Source organism: Somniosus microcephalus, chromosome 9, assembly GCF_052327205.1.
Source record: "Somniosus microcephalus isolate GS21.2 chromosome 9, FLI_Smic_1.0, whole genome shotgun sequence".
Classification (NCBI taxonomy): domain Eukaryota; kingdom Metazoa; phylum Chordata; class Chondrichthyes; order Squaliformes; family Somniosidae; genus Somniosus; species Somniosus microcephalus.
In genome coordinates this window covers 217,800,036-217,819,651 of record NC_140995.1, presented here as the reverse complement: position 1 = coordinate 217,819,651, position 19,616 = coordinate 217,800,036, and the positions used below count along the sequence as shown (strand labels likewise).

At 47.4% G+C, this 19,616-nt stretch overlaps 1 protein-coding gene across 1 annotated transcript in view; it reads left to right on the top strand.

Annotated features, from left to right (window-relative positions):
* Window positions 1-19,616, top strand: part of plb1 (phospholipase B1) — a 207,006-nt gene that overhangs the window by 145,611 nt on the left and 41,779 nt on the right. The window contains exons 42-44 of the mRNA XM_085997907.1: window positions 2,954-3,025; window positions 7,437-7,514; window positions 8,212-8,272. Coding sequence (XP_085854033.1) covers window positions 2,954-3,025; window positions 7,437-7,514; window positions 8,212-8,272 — 211 coding nt within the window. The remainder of the gene's footprint in view (window positions 1-2,953; window positions 3,026-7,436; window positions 7,515-8,211; window positions 8,273-19,616) is intronic.

The following is a 19,616-nucleotide window of genomic DNA, read 5'->3' as shown; positions in this document are numbered from 1 at the left end:
CTGGATCAAAATCCTGGAACTCCCTCCCTAACAGCACTGTGGGAGTACCTTCACCACACAGACTGCAGCGGTTCAAGAAGGCGGCTCACCACCACCTTCTCAAGGGCAATTAGGGATGGGCAATAAATGCTGGCCTTGCCAGCAACGCTCACATCCCATGAATGAATCAAAAAAAGACATTTAGTCTACTGTGATTATCTTATATTTATGGGATCATAGCATAGGAACCATTTGTTGATTGTTTCTACCATTTCAGAATGTGCGGGAATGGTTAGGAGACTGCTTGGCTTGGGGAAACATTGAAATCTATTGACATACAGGCACAAAAGCAGGCTGATGTTCCCATAACATAATGAATGACTTAATGTATATAAGGCAGGCGTAAAGTATAGAATATTAGAACATTCTCGTAGCAAGGCTGGACGCGTTAACGTGTTGCCACAAGGCCATTCAAGATCGATCGCCTCGAATCCTTGTAGATGTTGACAGGTTGTATCTCTCTTATTTTACTATATTATAAGTATAAGCTTTGTATTTTAACTCATTACTTCTTGTATTAGCTTCTTTTATAACTATAATAAACATTTTGGAACAAGGCTCCCTTTAGTTTCTGAGTATCAAAGATGGAATCTATTATAAATTACTCACACCAACCATGAACTTGTCAATGTCCTGTTGACAACTCAGTGATAAACAATCATCCCCAATAAGAGCCTTTCACCACACATGGTTATATAATGACAGGGATCCATGACAACAACTGACAAGACCCCAAGCTATTTGTTTTTCATCATATAAGCGGCCTTGAGATCACAAGTGTCATTAGCATGGTAATAGGAGTCATTAGCACCAGTAGCACAAAAGGAACAAATATTACAGCTGATCAACAAACACATCTCTTAGTGTTACGAGTAAACAGCCACAGCAAACAACAGAAAGGTCATTTGAACCCTGAGGTGGTTGCCTAGTCTTTCACATTTGCAGAGGGCTCAGGGTTTTGCAGTGCATTTTACAACAGTCTCGAGAGTGGGAGAGGAGCAGCAGCAGTGTTGGCCGACACAGCAAGCTGCAATAATTAATTGTGGAGGAAGGAAATTTGGTTCCACCTACATCTGAATCTCCTCACTTAGTTTACAAAAACAAAGTCAGATTCGTATATAAATCCAGATGAATCCAACATGAGTTTTCTTGACGAAACCTGGTGACTCCCAAGCTCTGGATTGGCACAGACTCACATCCGAAGAGAAGCCTGATTTAATACAACATTTATAGCTTTGACAGTGCACTCCCTCAGTACAGCACTGAAGTGCTCAAGTCTCTGGAGTGGGACTTGAACCCACGCCCTTCTGACTCAGAGGTGAGAGTGCTACCAACTGAGCCATGGCTGTCAGTGGTAATAAACCCCCGTTCACCCCGCACTCCCGCCGGCCTTTATTTTAACTATCAGAGCCATGCGAGGGCCTCATAAATATTCAAAAGTCGGGGTCCAATTCCATCATTCGGACCCAAGGTGAATCTGATCCGGGACCACACGGGTCGTGCACAGTGCCAACTGCACCGGGGGGAAATCTGTCACCAAAGAGTTGTGGGTTTGAACCCCACTCCAAAACTTGAGCATGTAATCCAGGCTGGCATTTTAATGGAGTACTGAGGTGGTGTTTCATTGTCTGAGGTGCTGGCTTTCTGATGAACGTTAACCTGAGGCCCTGTCTACCTGCGCAAATGGACAGAAAAGGGCCCATGACACCATTAATATTTATCCCTCAACCAGCATCACTAAAACAGATTAACTGTTCATTTATCTCACTGCTGTTTGTGGGACTTTGCGGTGTGCAAACTTGGCTTCTGAATTTACTTACATCACAACAGTGACTACACTTCAAAAGTGCTTCATTGGCTGTGGAGCACTTTGGGATATCCCAAGGTCGTGAATGGTCCTATGTAAATGCAAGTTCTCTCTTTTCTTTTCACTTTTTAGGTGTTGAAAGACTTGCTGTGTATTTTGAGCAATATCTGTTTTTATTTCAGAAGTTCTTCCACATTCACAGTTTGAAAAGACATGGATTCACACCTGTGATTCCCCACGTCGAGGCGCAAGAGATTTCCTCTGGCTACTATCTCTTGTTTGAATCATGAACGAGTTCTCAAAGAACCTGCTTCTGATTTTGCTAGAGATAGTGTCCAAAGGAAACATCCCCCTTGGTATGTTGGCATTGCTAGAGGGCTTGGGAGTAACATCCAGCGTCAAAGTCAACAGTGGGCGCGGGGGGTCAGATAAGGGGTCATGATCCCCCAAGTATTTTGAGGTTGGCCAATGGTGCTTTGGAGGACCACGGCCCTCCATTTTGCTCCCAGGAATCTCTGTCACCCGGCATTGGCCTCCGGGTTTGGCCTGAAAGTCGGTGCGCGTCCCCGGCACAGCCTTCACAGAATCACAGAAACAGAAATCACAGAAACCCCACAGTGCAGATAGAGGCCATTTCGGCCCATCGAGCCTGCACCGACACATATCCCACCCGATCCCCGTAACCCCTGCACCAACATATATCCCACCCTATCCCCGTAACCCCACGTATTTAATCCCCCTAACACTAAGGGTCAATTTATCATAGCCAATCAACCTAACCTGCACATCTTTGGACTGTGGGAGGAAACCGGAGCACCCGGAGGAAACCCACGCAAACACAGGGAGAATGTGCAAACTCCACACAGACAGTCACCCGAGGCCAGATTCGAACACGGGTCCCTGGCGCTGTTCCCTTTCTTGCCAAGTTGGTCAAATCTCGAATTTGACTTGCTCCTCCCCGGCAGTTGACCAAAGTTAGCTCCACCACCAAACTCACCATCTTGCCCTGAGAATGGTGTGGGGCACAGGAAAAGCTAGAGAGAAGGAGAGAAAATAAATCTCATTCCCATTGAGAAAAAAAATGTAACTGTGTTTTATTTTCCCCAGTTGCAACCTGTTGGTGAAAAATCCGATTTTCAAGATGTCACAGCAAATATATCTCTGAGCTGCCCATCCCAGGTAAGAATCATAGGCGCTGCTGTGGGCGGAGAGTTCCTCTGGAGGCTTTATGAAGCAACATTGTGAACGTGTTCAGGAATATTTCTTCTGTTTGGTATTTTATGTTCAAAAAGAATGTGTTTGTGAATTTTTCTGGAACGATCTGCCAGAGGAAATCGTCATGGACACATTTAAAATATTGCTATATACATAGCGACCAGAGTCATCTTTCCCCCTTGCTTGTGTGTCAAGGAGGAACTTAAATTGAATGTGTGGAAACTCCAATGGCATGGCTTGTCAGTGCCCTGATACGCTGCAGTATGGAGTGGTATGAGCTGGGATATAAAGATAGAGGGGTTGGGATGGTTGAGTGTAGCAAGGCCATAATGGGATTTTTAGATGATGAATGAGGATTTTGAAATCAATAAAATAGGGAAAAGAACCAGTGAAGGTTGGTGGGGACAGGGGTCGTAGGTGAGCAAGACTTAGTACAGGATATAGTTTGGCAGCAGAGTTGTGGATGAGTTAGACTTTGTGTGGGGTGGAGCTGGATAGGTTATGGAAACATTCATTCTGGAGTTGCTGAAGATATGGTAATGGGAAGATGAGCAGTTTAAAACTCAACTCAGTACAGAAAAGTACTCTGAGGTTGCTAACACTTGGGTTTAGCCTGAGTGAGAAACTGGGAAGCAGGATTTATTAGGAGGCTATGGTATGGATTTGTTGGTAGGAGCCAAAGTCGATGGCCATATTTCTGTAAGTTGAGACAGAATCAGTTTATTCCCCTGAGGGGCAAGAGCACTACTTGCCAATAAAACAGCCATGGACGACTAAAGAGGCGAGGGCCAGCATAAACCTAAAAGAAAAAGCATACAAAACTGCAAAAAATAACACAGATCCTGGCGAATGGAAAAGATACAAAGAACAGTAAAGGATCACAAAACAGATAGTAAGAGCTACAAAAAGGGAATATGAAAAGAAACTTGCAATGGATATCAAAATCAACACAACATTTTTTTACAATTATATTAGGATAAAGAGGGTAGTCGGGAGCAATGTTGGCCCCTTAAAAACTGAACGCCGTGATATTATCAACGATAATAAGAAAATGGTGGACATGTTGAATATTTACTTTGCATCAGTATTTACAGTAGAGGAAGAGGATAGCATGCCAGAAATCCAAAGGAAACTAAATCAGGGACAGGGACTCAATAAAATGAATATAAGTAAAATAACAGTAATGAAGAAAATAATGGCACTAAAGAGTGACAAATCCCCAGGACCAGATGGTTTCCATCCCAGAGTTTTAAAGGAAGTGGGTGAGCACATTGCAGATGCCCTAACTATAATCTTCCAAAGTTCTCTTGATTCAGAAACCGTTCCTTTAGATTGGGAAATTGTGCATGTCACTCCGCTATTTAAGAATGACGAGAGAGGGAAACCAGGGAATTATAGACCAGTTAGCCTAACATCTGTTGTTGGGAAATTGCTAGAGTCTATATTTAAGGATAGGGTGTCTGAACACCTAGTAAATTTTCAGTTGATCAGAGAGAGCCAGTATGGACTTGTGAAAGGTAGGTCATGCCTGACAAACCTGATTGAACTTTTTGAAGGTGACTAAAGTAGTGGACAGGGGAATGTCTATGGATGTTATTTATATGGACTTCCAGAAAGCATTTGATAAAGTCCCACATAAGAGATTGTTAACTAAGGTAGAAGCCCACAGAATTGAGGACAAATTATTGACCTGGTTAGGAAATTGGCTGAGCGGCAGGAGACAGAGAGTAGGGATAATGGGCAAGTATTCAAATTGGCAGGATGTGACTAGTGGTGTCCCGCAGGGATCTGTGTTGGGGCCTCAATTATTCACAATATTTATTAACGACTTAGATGATGGCATAGAAAGTCATAGGTCCAAATTTGGCGATGACACAAAGATAGGTGGCATTGTAGGCAGTGTAGATGAAAGCATAAATTTCCAAAGGGATATTGATAGATTAAGTGAATGGGCAAAACTGTGGCAAATGGATTTCAATGTAGGCAAATGTGACCTAATTTGGACCTAAAAAGGATAGAACAGTGTACTTTTGAAATGGTGAAAGGCAAAAAACAGTGGATGTCCAAAGAGACTTGAGGGTTCAGGTACATAGATCATTAAAATGTCACGAACCGGTACAGAAAATAATCAAAAAGGCTAATGGAATGCTGGCCTTTATATCTAGAGGGCGAGAATACAAGGGGGTAGAAGTTAAGCTGCAGCAATACAAAACCCTGGTTAGACCACACCTGGAGTACTGGGAGCAGTTCTGGGCACCACACCTTAGGAAGGAGATATTGGCCTTGGAGGGAGTGCAGGGTAGGTTTCCCAGAATGATACCCGGACTTCAAGGGTTAAGTTACAAGGAGAGATTACACAAATTAAGGCTGTATTCCCTAGAATTTACAGGTTAAGGGGTGATCTGATTGAGGTTTTCAGGATATTAAGGGGAACAGATAGGGTAGATAGAGAGAAACTATTTCTGCTGGTTGGGGAGTCTCGGACTAGGGGGCATAGTCTAAAAATTAGAGCCAGACCTTTCAGGAGTGAAATTAGGAAACACTTCTACACACAAAGGGTGGTAGAAGTTTGGAACTCTCTTCCGCAAACAGCAATTGATGCTAGATCAATTGTTAATTTTAAATCGGAGATTGATAGCTTTTTGTTAACCAAAGGTATTAAGGGATATGGGCCAAAGGTGGGTATATGGGCCTAGAAATTCACTATGGCCCCGCCAGCTGGCTAGCGCCCAAAAGTTAGCGCTGGGCGCGGAGCCAGTTGCGACCGTCAGAAATTCAGTTTTTGCGCCCCAAGTCGGAACCGGGCGCTATTCCAGGGTGTGCCCGCCCCCGCTTGGGGCGCTGAAGCTGAATTTCAGCGCTGTAGGCGCCGCTGCGCCACCCGCTGCGGAGCGGCAGGCTGCGGTACTGCAGGCCTCCTCCTTCTCTTAAGGGGGAGGTGCCTGCAACGGGGAGATCGCCGCTGGATTGTGCCGGCAAATGAGCCCAGCACCACGGAGAAGTGCCGGCCTCGCGGAAAGCAGCCGGCAATGCCGCGGGGGGGGTGGGGGTGGAGGAGGCTGGGGAAGGAGGTGCGGGCAGGCGGCCGCCGAAAAAGCGGCCGGCCGCACCTCCACCTTAAAGCGCCCCAGTAACGATGTAGGACGGCCCCGTTTTCCAATCGCTGTTTGCGGCCGCTGCAGAAGAGGCGGCCGCAACTAAATATGGGGGTCGGGCCGGTAGCGGGGCAGAACCGGGGCACTGCGCACACCGATGACGTCATCGGTGTCGGCGCAGCGCTACCGGCTACCGCCGCCATTACCGCTGCGCTGAATATCAGCGCAAACTCCTCTATTGGCACAGAAGCCCTCTTTGGCGGTAACTGGCCGCAAAGCTGGCGGCGCCTTAATGAATTTCTAGGCCATGGAGTTAGATTGCAGATCAGCCATGATCTCATCGAATGGCAGAGCTGGCTCAAGGGGCTGAATGGCCTACTCCTGTTCCTATGTTCCATAGTCTTAAGGTTGATCTTGGGAAAGTTGTAGCTCATCTATGATCAGCACATATTTTGAAGCTGACTCCATCCTTCTGGATAATGTCAAAAGGCAACTTGTAGATAAGTAAAAAGAAGATATTAGCTGCATGACTTATCACAGGGAGATGGTGCACTTACATTAACTCTCCTTGCCGGACCAATAAAGAATTTCAGCCAGGCAGACAGAAAACAAGGACATAAAATGCTGGAAACACTCAGTAGGTCAGACAATAGCTGTGGGGGGAGAAAGAAACAGAATGAACGTTTCAGGTCGATGAACTAGTTGTGACGAAAGGTCATCGACCTGAAGCGTTAACTCTGTTTCTCTCTCCACAGATGCTGCCTGACCTGCTGAATATTTCCAACATTTTCTCCTTTTATTTCAGATTTCCAGCATCTGCAGCATTTTGCTTTAGCAAAACATGGACAGTTGACTCAAAGAGGATGATTTTACCTTTGAACGATGGTGTAAAACGGGTGATATCGAATTCGCTGCCCATTATGCACCCCACCTGATTTTCCTTTCCGTTGACCTCAATAAAGGAAGGGAAAACCATTTTGGTATAATCGGCGGATAAATCGATATCACTCGTTTTACACCATTGCCCCAAAGTGAAAATTCCCCCAAAGTGTTTGTTCCATGAATGGCTTTGGAAAAGTGATACAAACAAAATCTTATATAAGGGTTTAAACCGAAGAACCAAAGTTTTAAATCTGAAGTAGGCACAGTGAAGCATTCTCCTGCGTTTGTTATAATGGGAGGTCACTATCACAGAATTCATATTAATAAGCTTCTGTTGCATATATTTCTGCAGTTAAAAGGATTCATGAGGCTATTTGTATTTCTTTATTCCATTACAGGATCAACCCTTTCTTAGAACATTCAAGAATAGCAACTATACTTACCAAGGTTTAGAGCCAACCATCAAACCCCCTGAGGTAATCTTATCGTTCAATGGCTGTACATTTTGCAAAACCTGTCATTGTAATAAATGAACTGTCATGGGTAAAAATGGGGGATACGGAAAATGTTGAAACTACTTATCAATTACCATTAAAATCCATAATAACCATAAAGCATGGTGTTGTCACCAGATCTTATGTTATCAGAATTATCCTCACCTTATTTAGTCTAAATTGCAAGTGACCTATAACAGGCTGCTGAGACCCAATAATCACGGTCCCCAACATAAGCATTTCACATTTTATTTCAAAGGCAGGATTTAATCCAGCCGTTTAATTTGCCACTAATTCTAAATTTTAACTTTTTAAAAGTCTCACATATGGCACTTTATCAAAAGCCTTCTGAAAATCCAAGTACATTATAGAACTAGATAGTCCCTATTCCCTAGTTACCCCCTCAAAGAGTTCTGATGTGAATAGTACCGTCTTGATGTTCATTACAAAGAAGTGATGGAAGTCACCACAGAGGCTGTATGAAGCGGTGGAGTTGTGACCTACATCAAGATACATTCTTGCAAGATACAACCAACTCCACAAAGGATGTTGATCTGACTTGTGAATGATATGGTCTGACAAGCCTATTGCATGGTTTTAGCAACTGCATAATACAAGCACCCAAATCATTGGACATTCCTGCGTAGATTCCCTGAGTTAGTGATTCATTTTCTTTCAGAATTGGGGCAGTGACCTCTCTTGTTCAGAAAACCTACCATCAGAAACTGTACCAACATCAGGTAAGTAAAAGTGGATTTGGTTATCTTTTTCCACATTAGCCAATTTTGCAAACCTGCTTTTTGTATTGACTTTCATATTTATGCAACTTTATGAGACCAAAGTTCAGTTACGTTTGGCACCAATTGAACGAATTAGGGGATAATGACTATCTGGGAGTGATCACATGGAAATAATCTAACTGAGGGGTTCAGATGGTTTATCTGTAATGGATACCTGGGAGTGATTACAGGCTGGAATCTAATCGAGGCGTTCAGATGTTTTATATTTAGAATAATGGATACCTGGGAGTGATTACAGACTGGAATCTAATCGAGGGGCTCAGATGGTTTATATTTAGAATAATGGATACCCAGGAGTGATTACAGGCTGGAATCTAATCGAGGGGTTCAGATGGTTTATATATAGAATAATAATGGATACCCGGGAGTGAGTACAGGCTGGAATCTAATCGAGGGGTTCAGGTGGTTTATATATAGAATAATGGATACCCGGGAGTGATTACAGGGCTAGAATCTAATCGAGGGGTTCAGGTGGTTTATATTTAGAATAATGGATACCCGGGAGTGATTACAGGCTGGAATCTAATCAAGGGGTTCAGATGGTTTATATATAGAATAATGGATACCTGGGAGTGATTACAGACTGGAATCTAATCGAGGGGTTCAGATGGTTTATATATAGAATAATGGATACCTGGGAGTGATTACAGACTGGAATCTAATCGAGAGGTTCAGATGGTTTATATATAGAATAATGGATACCCGGGAGTGATTACAGACTGGAATCTAATCGAGGGGTTCAGATGGTTTATATATAGAATAATGGATACCTGGGAGTGATTACAGACTGGAATCTAATCGAGGGTTCAGATGGTTTATATATAGAATAATGGATACCTGGGAGTGATTACAGACTGGAATCTAATCGAGGGATTCAGATGGTTTATATATAGAATAATGGATACCTGGGAGTGATTACAGACTGGAATCTAATCGAGGGGATCAGATGGTTTATATATAGAATAATGGATACCTGGGAGTGATTACAGACTGGAATCTAATCGAGGGGTTCAGATGGTTTATATATAGAATAATGGATACCTGGGAGTGATTACAGACTGGAATCTAATCGAGGGGTTCAGATGGTTTATATATAGAATAATGGATACTCGGGAGTGATTACAGGTTGGAATCTAATCGAGGGGTTCAGATGGTTTATATATAGAATAATGGATACCTGGGAGTGATTACAGACTGGAATCTAATCGAGGGGTTCAGATGGTTTATATATAGAATAATGGATACCTGGGAGTGATTACAGACTGGAATCTAATCGAGGAGTTCAGATGGTTTATATATAGAATAATGGATACCTGGGAGTGATTACAGACTGGAATCTAATCGAGGGTTCAGATGGTTTATATATAGAATAATGGATACCTGGGAGTGATTACAGACTGGAATCTAATTGAGGGGTTCAGATGGTTTATATATAGAGTAATGGATACCTGGGAGTGATTACAGACTGGAATCTAATCGAGGGGTTCAGGTGGTTTATATATAGAATAATGGATACCCGGGAGTGATTACAGACTGGAATCTAATCGAGAGGTTCAGATGGTTTATATATAGAATAATGGATACCCGGGAGTGATTACAGACTGGAATCTAATCGAGAGGTTCAGATGGTTTATATATAGAATAATGGATACCTGGGAGTGATTACAGACTGGAATCTAATCGAGGGGTTCAGGTGGTTTATATATAGAATAATGGATACCTGGGAGTGATTACAGACTGGAATCTAATCGAGGGGTTCAGATGGTTTATATATAGAATAATGGATACCCGGGAGTGATTACAGGCTGGAATCTAATCGAGGGGTTCAGATGGTTTATATATAGAATAATGGATACCCGGGAGTGATTACAGACTGGAATCTAATCGAGGGGTTCAGATGGTTTATATATAGAATAATGGATACCCGGGAGTGATTACAGACTGGAATCTAATCGAGGGGTTCAGATGGTTTATATATAGAATAATGGATACCTGGGAGTGATTACAGACTGGAATCTAATCGAGGGGTTCAGATGGTTTATATATAGAATAATGGATACCTGGGAGTGATTACAGACTGGAATCTAATCGAGGGGTTCAGATGGTTTATATATAGAATAATGGATACCCGGGAGTGATTACAGACTGGAATCTAATCGAGGGGTTCAGATGGTTTATGTGGTAAACCACTGTTATAGTTATCACTGTATATTGTTCTCACTGTTCTCACTGTCACATCACTACACGAGGTCGCCTCTTGTCGCACTGTTATACCTGGGCTGACCACCTCCGACTCCGCCCATTACCTGCCCAGGTATAAAGGTAGCTGACTGGCTAGTATTCCTCCCTGTTGGATCGGATCACCCACGAGGGTGGGCTCTGTTATTTAGCCAATAAAAACCTTCAGTTACGTTCTTAACTCGTCGCCTTTTATTGGACTAATTGATAGGCATATCAATTTTATTGGCTAAATTTTAAAGATGTCTGATAATGAACAGCAACAGCAAGGAGCTCACCCAGCAGCACAGCAACAGCAGCCTCCAGACAACGGGCCACACCAGCCGGCTTGGCTGCAAGCCTTGAAACCACCATACCTGGATCTAAACCCACAGGCACCAAACGCAGCCCTCAACTTCAAACACTGGCTGGACTGCTTCGAATCCTACCTGGAAGAATCCGGCGCCCCGCAGAGATCCAAACTAAGACTTCTGAACGCCCAAGCGAGCCCGAGAGTATACGCACTCATACAGGACACGACTACGTACGAGGCCGCTATCAACCTACTGAAACAGCAGTACCGCAGCCCGGTAAATTACATGTACACCAGGCACCTCCTAAGATCCCGCCCGCAACAGCCAGGAGAGTCTGTAGCTGAATTTTTACGGGCGCTAAGAGCACTCGGCAGGAACTGTGACTTTAAAGCGGTGACGGCTGTTGAAAATACGGAAGATAATATCCGCGATGCCTTTGTGAAAGGCCTACGGTCCGACTACTCACGGCAAAGACTGCTTGAAGCTAAAGACCTCGACCTGGACAAAGCTGAAGCCCTCGCTCTCTCCCTGGAGGTGGCCCATCAGGACCAGGAGGCGTTTTCCAGGTACTGCTCGCGACCCTGGGACTCGGGCCCGACCCCTACCGCAATACCCTTCGCAGCGCCGCCCCCGGGACCTACCTCAGCGTCGGCGTCCCGGACCCGACCGGGCCCGCCACCCCCGGTACCGGCTCCGACATCGGGCACCCGCGATCGGGCCGCCGGCTGCTTCTTTTGCGGCCAGGAGAAGCACCCGAGGTCGCGCTGCCCAGCCAGGAACTCTACCTGCACAACCTGCAGGAAGAAAGGCCATTTCTCTAAGGCCTGCAGGAGCGGATCTTCAGAGGCCAGCAGTGCCTCATGCGAACTGTGGGGGCGGCCATCTTCTTTCACGGCAACTGAGGCCAGTATCCCCACACGTGAGTCATGGGGGCGGCCATCTTTGATCAAGGCAACCGACCCCAATAGTGCCTCATGTGAGTTATGGGGGCAGCCATCTTCTCCGCCATTTTGTCCTACCTCGTGGGAGACGCCATTTTACACACCACGCCCGACTGCCACCGGGCCCCCGGACCCGACGACCGCCTCGCCCGCAGACGACAACGACTCGCTTACCTACACGCTAGCCTCCGTCACTCTGGATCAAGCCCGCCCACACCACCTGTCCAAGTCGATGATGGACATCAAAGTAAACGGCCACGCCACGACCTGCCTGTTCGACAGCGGAAGCACGGAGAGCTTCATCCACCCAGACACGGTGAGCCACTACTCCCTCCCTGTCCTGCCAACGCGCAACCGAATCTCGATGGCATCGAGGTCCCACGCCACGGACATTAGCGGCTACTGTGCTGTGACCTTGTCGGTTAAGGGTACAGAGTATAAAAACTTTAAACTCCTCGTCCTCCCCCAGCTCTGCGCTGCCGTCCTACTAGGGCTGGACTTCCAATCCCACCTCCAAAGTGTAACCCTAACATACGGTGGACCCCTCCCCCCACTCACAGTCGACAACCAGCGAAGGTTAAACCGCCCACCGCGTAACACCTGCAGCCTATCCACCCTCAAGGTGCCGCCACCTTCCCTGTTCGCTAACCTCACCCCCGACTGCAAACCCGTCGCTACCAAGAGCAGGCGGTACAGCGCTGGGGACAGAGCTTTCATTAGCTCTGAGGTGCAGCGTCTCCTGAAGGAGGGCATCATCGAGGGGAGCAACAGCCCCTGGCGTGCCCAGGTCGTGGTCGTTAAGACCGGCGATAAAAATCGCCTGGTCATCGACTACAGCCAGACCATAAACAGATACACCCAGCTGGACGCATACCCCCTTCCCCGCATATCTGACATGGTCAATCAGATTGCACAATACCGCGTATTCTCGACCATCGACCTTAAGTCGGCCTACCACCAACTCCCTATCCACCCCGAGGACCGCCAGTACACCGCCTTCGAGGCGAATGGGCGCCTATACCACTTCCTTAGGGTCCCCTTCGGTGTCACCAACGGGGTCTCGGTCTTCCAAAGGGAGATGGACCGGATGGTTGACCAGAACGGACTGCAGGCCACATTCCCCTACCTAGATAACGTCACCATCTGCGGCCGCGACCGGCAGGACCACGACGTGAATCTGGAGAAATTCCTCCGTACGGCCCAACGGCTGAACCTCACCTACAATAAGGAGAAATGCGTGTTTAACACAGCGCGCCTTGCCATCCTTGGCTGTGTAGTAGAGAACGGAGTCATCGGCCCCGACCCCGAAAGAATGCGCCCCCTCATGGAGCTACCCCTCCCCCACTGTCCAAAAGCACTTAGGAGAACCCTGGGGCTTTTCGCCTACTATGCCCAATGGGTACCCAATTATGCGGACAAAGCCAGACCCCTCCTGAAAACCACATCCTTCCCCCTCACGGAAGAGGCGTGCGCGGCCTTCTCCCTCATTAAGGGAGACATAGCCAAGGCCACAATGCACGCAGTGGATGAGTCAATCCCCTTCCAAGTGGAGAGCGATGCATCCGACTTCGCCCTAGCCGCTACCCTTAACCAGGAGGGTAGGCCGGTAGCCTTCTTCTCAAGGACCCTACAGGGCCCCGAGACCCGACACTCGTCGGTCGAGAAGGAAGCCCAGGCAATTGTGGAGGCAGTACGGCGCTGGAGGCACTACTTGGCAGGCAAACGATTTACCCTCCTCACCGACCAACGCTCGGTTGCCTTCATGTTTAATAACAAGCTGAGGGGCAAGATCAAGAACGACAAAATCTTGAGGTGGAGAATCGAGCTTTCCACCTATGATTATGAGATCTTGTACCGGCCCGGTAAACTGAACGACCCCCCTGATGCTCTTTCACGCATTACATGCGCCAGCGCGCAAAGTGATAGACTTCAGACCCTCCACAATGACCTCTGCCACCCCGGAGTCACCAGACTCTACCATTTCATTAAGGCCCGCAACCTGCCATACTCCATCGAGGAGGTCAGGACCATGACCAGGAACTGCCAGATCTGTGCTGAGTGCAAACCGCACTTCTATAAGCCGGACAGAGCAAGCCTGATCAAGGCCACCCGCCCCTTCGAGCGTCTGAGCATCGACTTCAAGGGGCCCCTACCGTCATCCGACCGTAATGTGTACTTCCTCAACATCGTTGATGAGTACTCCCGTTTCCCCTTTGCCTTCCCCTGCCCAGACATGACCAGTAACACGGTCATTAAATGCCTGAACAAACTCTTCGCCTTGTTCGGGTTCCCGAACTATATACATAGTGACCGGGGCGCCTCCTTCATGAGCGAGGAACTCCGTCAGTTCCTATTGGAGAGGGGTATTGCAGCAAGCAGGACCACCAGCTACAACCCCCGAGGGAACGGCCAGGTGGAAAGAGAGAACGCGACGGTATGGAAGGCCACCCTCTTAGCCTTAAAGTCTAAGGGCCTCCCAACCTCCCGCTGGCAAGAGGTCCTCCCGATTGCGCTGCACTCCATCCGGTCACTACTTTGCACTGCCATTAACACCACCCCCCATGCCCGAATGTTTGTCTTCCCCAGGAAGTCGACTACGGGAACCACCCTACCAACCTGGCTGACCTCTCCGGGACCCGTCTTGCTGCGAAAGCACGTGAGGGCCCATAAAACGGACCCCCTGGTCGAGAAGGTGAACCTCCTGCACGCCAACCCCCAGTACGCCTATGTGGCTTACCCAGACGGACGGGAGGACACTGTCTCCTTACGAGACCTCGCACCCTCACCCCCCCCTCCCAACCCCCCGAGTCCAGCCGAGGTAGACGGCATGCCGGAACCCCACGAGCCTTTGCCGACTACGCAGACACCAGCTTTAACACCGGATAATGTAACACCGCCGCTGCGACGATCGGAGAGGCTAACGAAGCCTCCGGACAGACTGACATACCAGAGCTGGTAATACACTTCACCCCGCCGGACTCTAATCTAAACAAGGGGTGAATGTGGTAAGCCACTGTTATAGTTATCACTGTATATTGTTCTCACTGTTCTCACTGTCACATCACTACACGAGGTCGCCTCTTGTCGCACTGTTATACCTGGGCTGACCACCTCCGACTCCGCCCATTACCTGCCCAGGTATAAAGGTAGCTGACTGGCTAGTATTCCTCCCTGTTGGATCGGATCACCCACGAGGGTGGGCTCTGTTATTTAGCCAATAAAAACCTTCAGTTACGTTCTTAACTCGTCGCCTTTTATTGGACTAATTGATAGGCATATCAGTTTATATATAGAATAATGGATACCTGGGAGTGATTACAGGCTGGAATCTAATCGAGGGGTTCAGATGGTTTATATATAGAATAATGGATACCCGGGAGTGATTACAGACTGGAATCTAATCGAGGGGTTCAGATGGTTTATATATAGAATAATGGATACCTGGGTGTGATTACAGACTGGAATCTAATCGAGGGGTTCAGATGGTTTATATATAGAATAATGGATACCTGGGAGTGATTACAGGCTGGAATCTAATCGAGGGGTTCAGATAGTTTATATATAGAATAATGGATACCTGGGAGTGATTACAGACTGGAATCTAATCGAGGGGTTCAGATGGTTTATATATTGAATAATGGATACCTGGGAGTGATTACAGACTGGAATCTAATCGAGGGGTTCAGATAGTTTATATATTGAATAATGGATACCTGGGAGTGATTACAGACTGGAATCTAATCGAGGGGTTCAGATGGTTTATATATAGAATAATGGATACCCGGGAGTGATTACAGACTGGAATCTAATCGAGGGGTTCAGGTGGTTTATATTTAGAATAATGGATACCTGGGAGTGATTACAGGCTGGAATCTAATCGAGGGGTTCGGATAGTTTATACATAGAATAATGGATACCTGGGAGTGATTACAGGGCTAGAATCTAATTGAGGGGTTCGGATGGTTTATATTGTAGCGGTTCGTGTAGATCGCCACTAAATAAGAGAGTTTGACTTCGACGAACTATAAATAAGTTGTTTATTTACAGGAACAGGCTAATTACAGCAGGTAAGATGGCTGACTGTAGGAGCACCGTGGTGTAGGTCTTGTCCCAGCGGGGACTCCACGAGGACTGAGTTCGCAGTCCTGTGGGGAGCGTGATGACGTCATCGCGTTTGTGTTGTGACGTCATCACGTTGTTCGCGTTTCCCGCGCTTAGGGCGTCTCGTGATGCGCGTCGTTGCGTCGCTGGCCGTTGAGGCCGAAGTCGCGAGGCCGGGCTGTGCCGGTGCTTGCTGCAGGAGCGGAAGATCGCGTCGCTCCTGTCGGCTGGCCGTTGAGGCCGAAGACGCTAGGCCGGGCTGTGCCGGCGCACGCACATCATGTCGTATGTGACGTGACATCAGCGCGCTAGGGCGCGTCTTAAAGGGGCAATGGCCCCAACAGGTAAGTTAAAGGGGCAACGGCCCCAACAAGTAAGTTGTACATACAGTAAGGTAAGTTAAGGGGAATTATGTATATCTTTATGTAAGGTACAACCAGTGGTACCACCACATAGGCCCCCCCAGAATTCGCTTTAACGAAAGTCCAAGGATGAGATGGTCTGACGAGCTGGTGGTCACGGCGGTCGTGCTGTCTCGACTTGGTAGGCGAGGTATGAAGATGCTGCTCGTGAGTGGATCCTTACGCGCATCGTGGCGAATAAAACGTATCCATCAGGCGAAGGACCGTGGAGACGTGCGAAACAGCAGGCCTTGTCAGAGTGACGGGCAGGTTGGGCGGACGCGGGCGATGTCTCCATTGATGTTGAAACAAATCCTTGTTCCGACGAACTCTGCAGGAACGCCAAATGAGCGATCCAGAAGGACTTGACAGGCGAGGTCGGTGAACTCGCCGACAGGTGAGCGAAACCTTCGGGAGGCTGGAACGCACGGAACGGTGCGTGCCATAGTGCTACGACGATAACACAACGGAGGGTGAAGAGTTGCTGCGTTGATCAGTGATCGGTGAGGCCAGCAACTTTCACGTGGCTGATCGCGGCCACAGGATGCCCGTTGGACCCGTCCTCGATGTGTGCAGCATCAGTAGATGTTTGCGTTTGTTAAAGGGAAAACTGGAGAAAGGGCGGCAACGGTCCAGGTTGTTGTTGCTTTCAGGAGGGGTTAACTCTGCTTGGAGGGCGGCAACACTTGTAACAGTTGTAGATTTAGGAGAAAACAGCCGGGAGAGCGGCATGCCTTCTGTTCATGCCGAATCGTGTAGTAGGTAACACAACCAGCAGGCTGAAGGGCTGGTGCGTCGTCGGCGGAGAAGGAGTTGTCGTTTTTCATGAGGGATGGGTCCTCGTGGTTCGCGAGGGATGGGTCCTCATGCGCGAGGAGTGGGTCCTCGTGTTTCGCGGGGGTGAGTCCTCGTGGTATCCCCGCGGGGCGCGCTCCGATCTTGTGGGCCCGAACATGCTGTACCCCGCGCTTGGAGAGATGTATACTTGCTGTTGCTTTGGACGTAGAGGCGGACGATCCGTGTGGCGGTAGAAGAGTCGAATACGGAGACCATGAGCACGTGCGTGGTCTGTGCCGCATCGATGTTCTCGGCGAACAGGGCTTCTACCTTCATAAAGCACAAGGGAGACTGTGGCTCCCTGGATTGCGGTAGCGACAGCGGAACGGCTGATGCTTCCATAGCATGCTTCGTTTGTGAAAGACGTTCACAAACCCACCAATTGTAGCGCTGGTGGACGACAGTTGCCGTTAGTCGTGCTCTACCCCTGTGAGATCGTTCGTGAAAAACGGGCTCACCTCCAAGCTGCGCTTCCGTTGCGAATACGTACGCAAAGACGGGGTCGCTTTTGGTGGAATCGATGTTAGGCGGTTGCTGTTCCGTGGTTGTTCATCGGCTGTGCGTTGGTCGTCTTGTGGGAAGACGAGGTTCAGGCGCGCGTTGCTACCATGAAAAGCGTTCACGGATACGGGTTCACCAATTGTAGCGTTGGAATTGATGAGCTCCCGTACTCACGTCGTTGGGTCATCAATGTAGTGGTTCGTGAAGATCGCCACTAAATAAGAGAGTTTGACTTCGACGAACTATAAATAAGTTGTTTATTTACAGGAACAGGCTAATTACAGCAGGTAAGATAGCAGGTAAGATGGCTGACTGTAGGAGCACCGTGGTGTAGGTCTTGTCCCAGCGGGACTCTACGAGCACTGAGTTCGCAGTCCTGTGGGGAGCGTGATGACGTCGTCGCGTTTGTGTTGTGACGTCATCACGTTGTTCGCGTTTCCCGCGCTTAGGGCGTCTCGTGATGCGCGTCGTTGCGTCGCTGGCCGTTGAGGCCGAAGTCGCGAGGCCGGGCTGTGCCGGTGCTTGCTGCAGGAGCGGAAGATCGCGTCGCTCCTGTCGGCTGGCCGTTGAGGCCGAAGACACTAGGCCGGGCTGTGCCGGCGCACGCACATCACGTCGTACGTGACGTGACGTCAGCGCGCTAGGGCGCGTCTTAAAGGGGCAATGGCCCCAACAGGTAAGTTAAACGGGCAATGGCCCCAACAAGTAAGTTATACATACAGTAAGGTAAGTTAAAGGGAATTATGTATATCTTTATGTAAGGTACAACCAGTGGTACCGCCACAATATATAGAATAATGGATACCTGGGAGTGATTACAGACTGGAATCTAATCGAGGGGTTCAGATGGTTTATATATAGAATAATAATGGATACCTGGGAGTGATTACAGACTGGAATCTAATTGAGGGGTTCAGATGGTTTATATACAGAATAATAATGGATACCTGGGAGTGATTACAGGCTAGAATCTAATCGAGGGGTTCAGATGGTTTATATATAGAATAATGGATACCTGGGAGTGATTACAGACTGGAATCTAATCGAGGGGTTCAGATGGTTTATATATAGAATAATGGATACCCGGGAGTGATTACAGACTGGAATCTAATCGAGGGGTTCAGGTGGTTTATATATAGAATAATGGATACCAGGGAGTGATTACAGACTGGAATCTAATCGAGGGTTCAGATGGTTTATATATAGAATAATGGATACCTGGGAGTGATTACAGACTGGAATCTAATCGAGGGGATCAGATGGTTTATATATAGAATAATGGATACCTGGGAGTGATTACAGACTGGAATCTAATCGAGGGGTTCAGATGGTTTATATATAGAATAACGGATACCCGGGAGTGATTACAGACTGGAATCTAATCGAGGGATTCAGATGGTTTATATATAGAATAATGGATACCTGGGAGTGATTACAGACTGGAATCTAATCGAGGGGTTCAGATGGTTTATATATAGAATAATGGATACCTGGGAGTGATTACAGGCTGGAATCTAATTGAGGGGTTCAGATGGTTTATATATAGAATAATGGATACCTGGGAGTGATTACAGACTGGAATCTAATCGAGGGGTTCAGATGGTTTATATATAGAATAATGGATACCTGGGAGTGAGTACAGGCTGGAATCTAATCGAGGGGTTCAGATCGATTCGCCAAAGCAATTCTGGTGACACTGGAGCCTCTTCTAATAAAGTCAAGAATATCCTCATTTTATTGCACCAGAGTATTTGTTTCATGAACACTGATTGTCATGAAAATAGTAGATGCTGAAGAGTCTGAAGTAAGTAGAAAATCTTTCCAACCTCTGCTTTCATGCAGTCTTTGTCAGCATTGTGTTAGCTATAGTGTCTCCCTGATACACTTTTCAGCCTGCTGTTTTGACACTTGTGTAGAAACAGTAACAAATAGAAAGTATTTGGATTTGAATTCTTCTGTTTTGTTTTTGCCC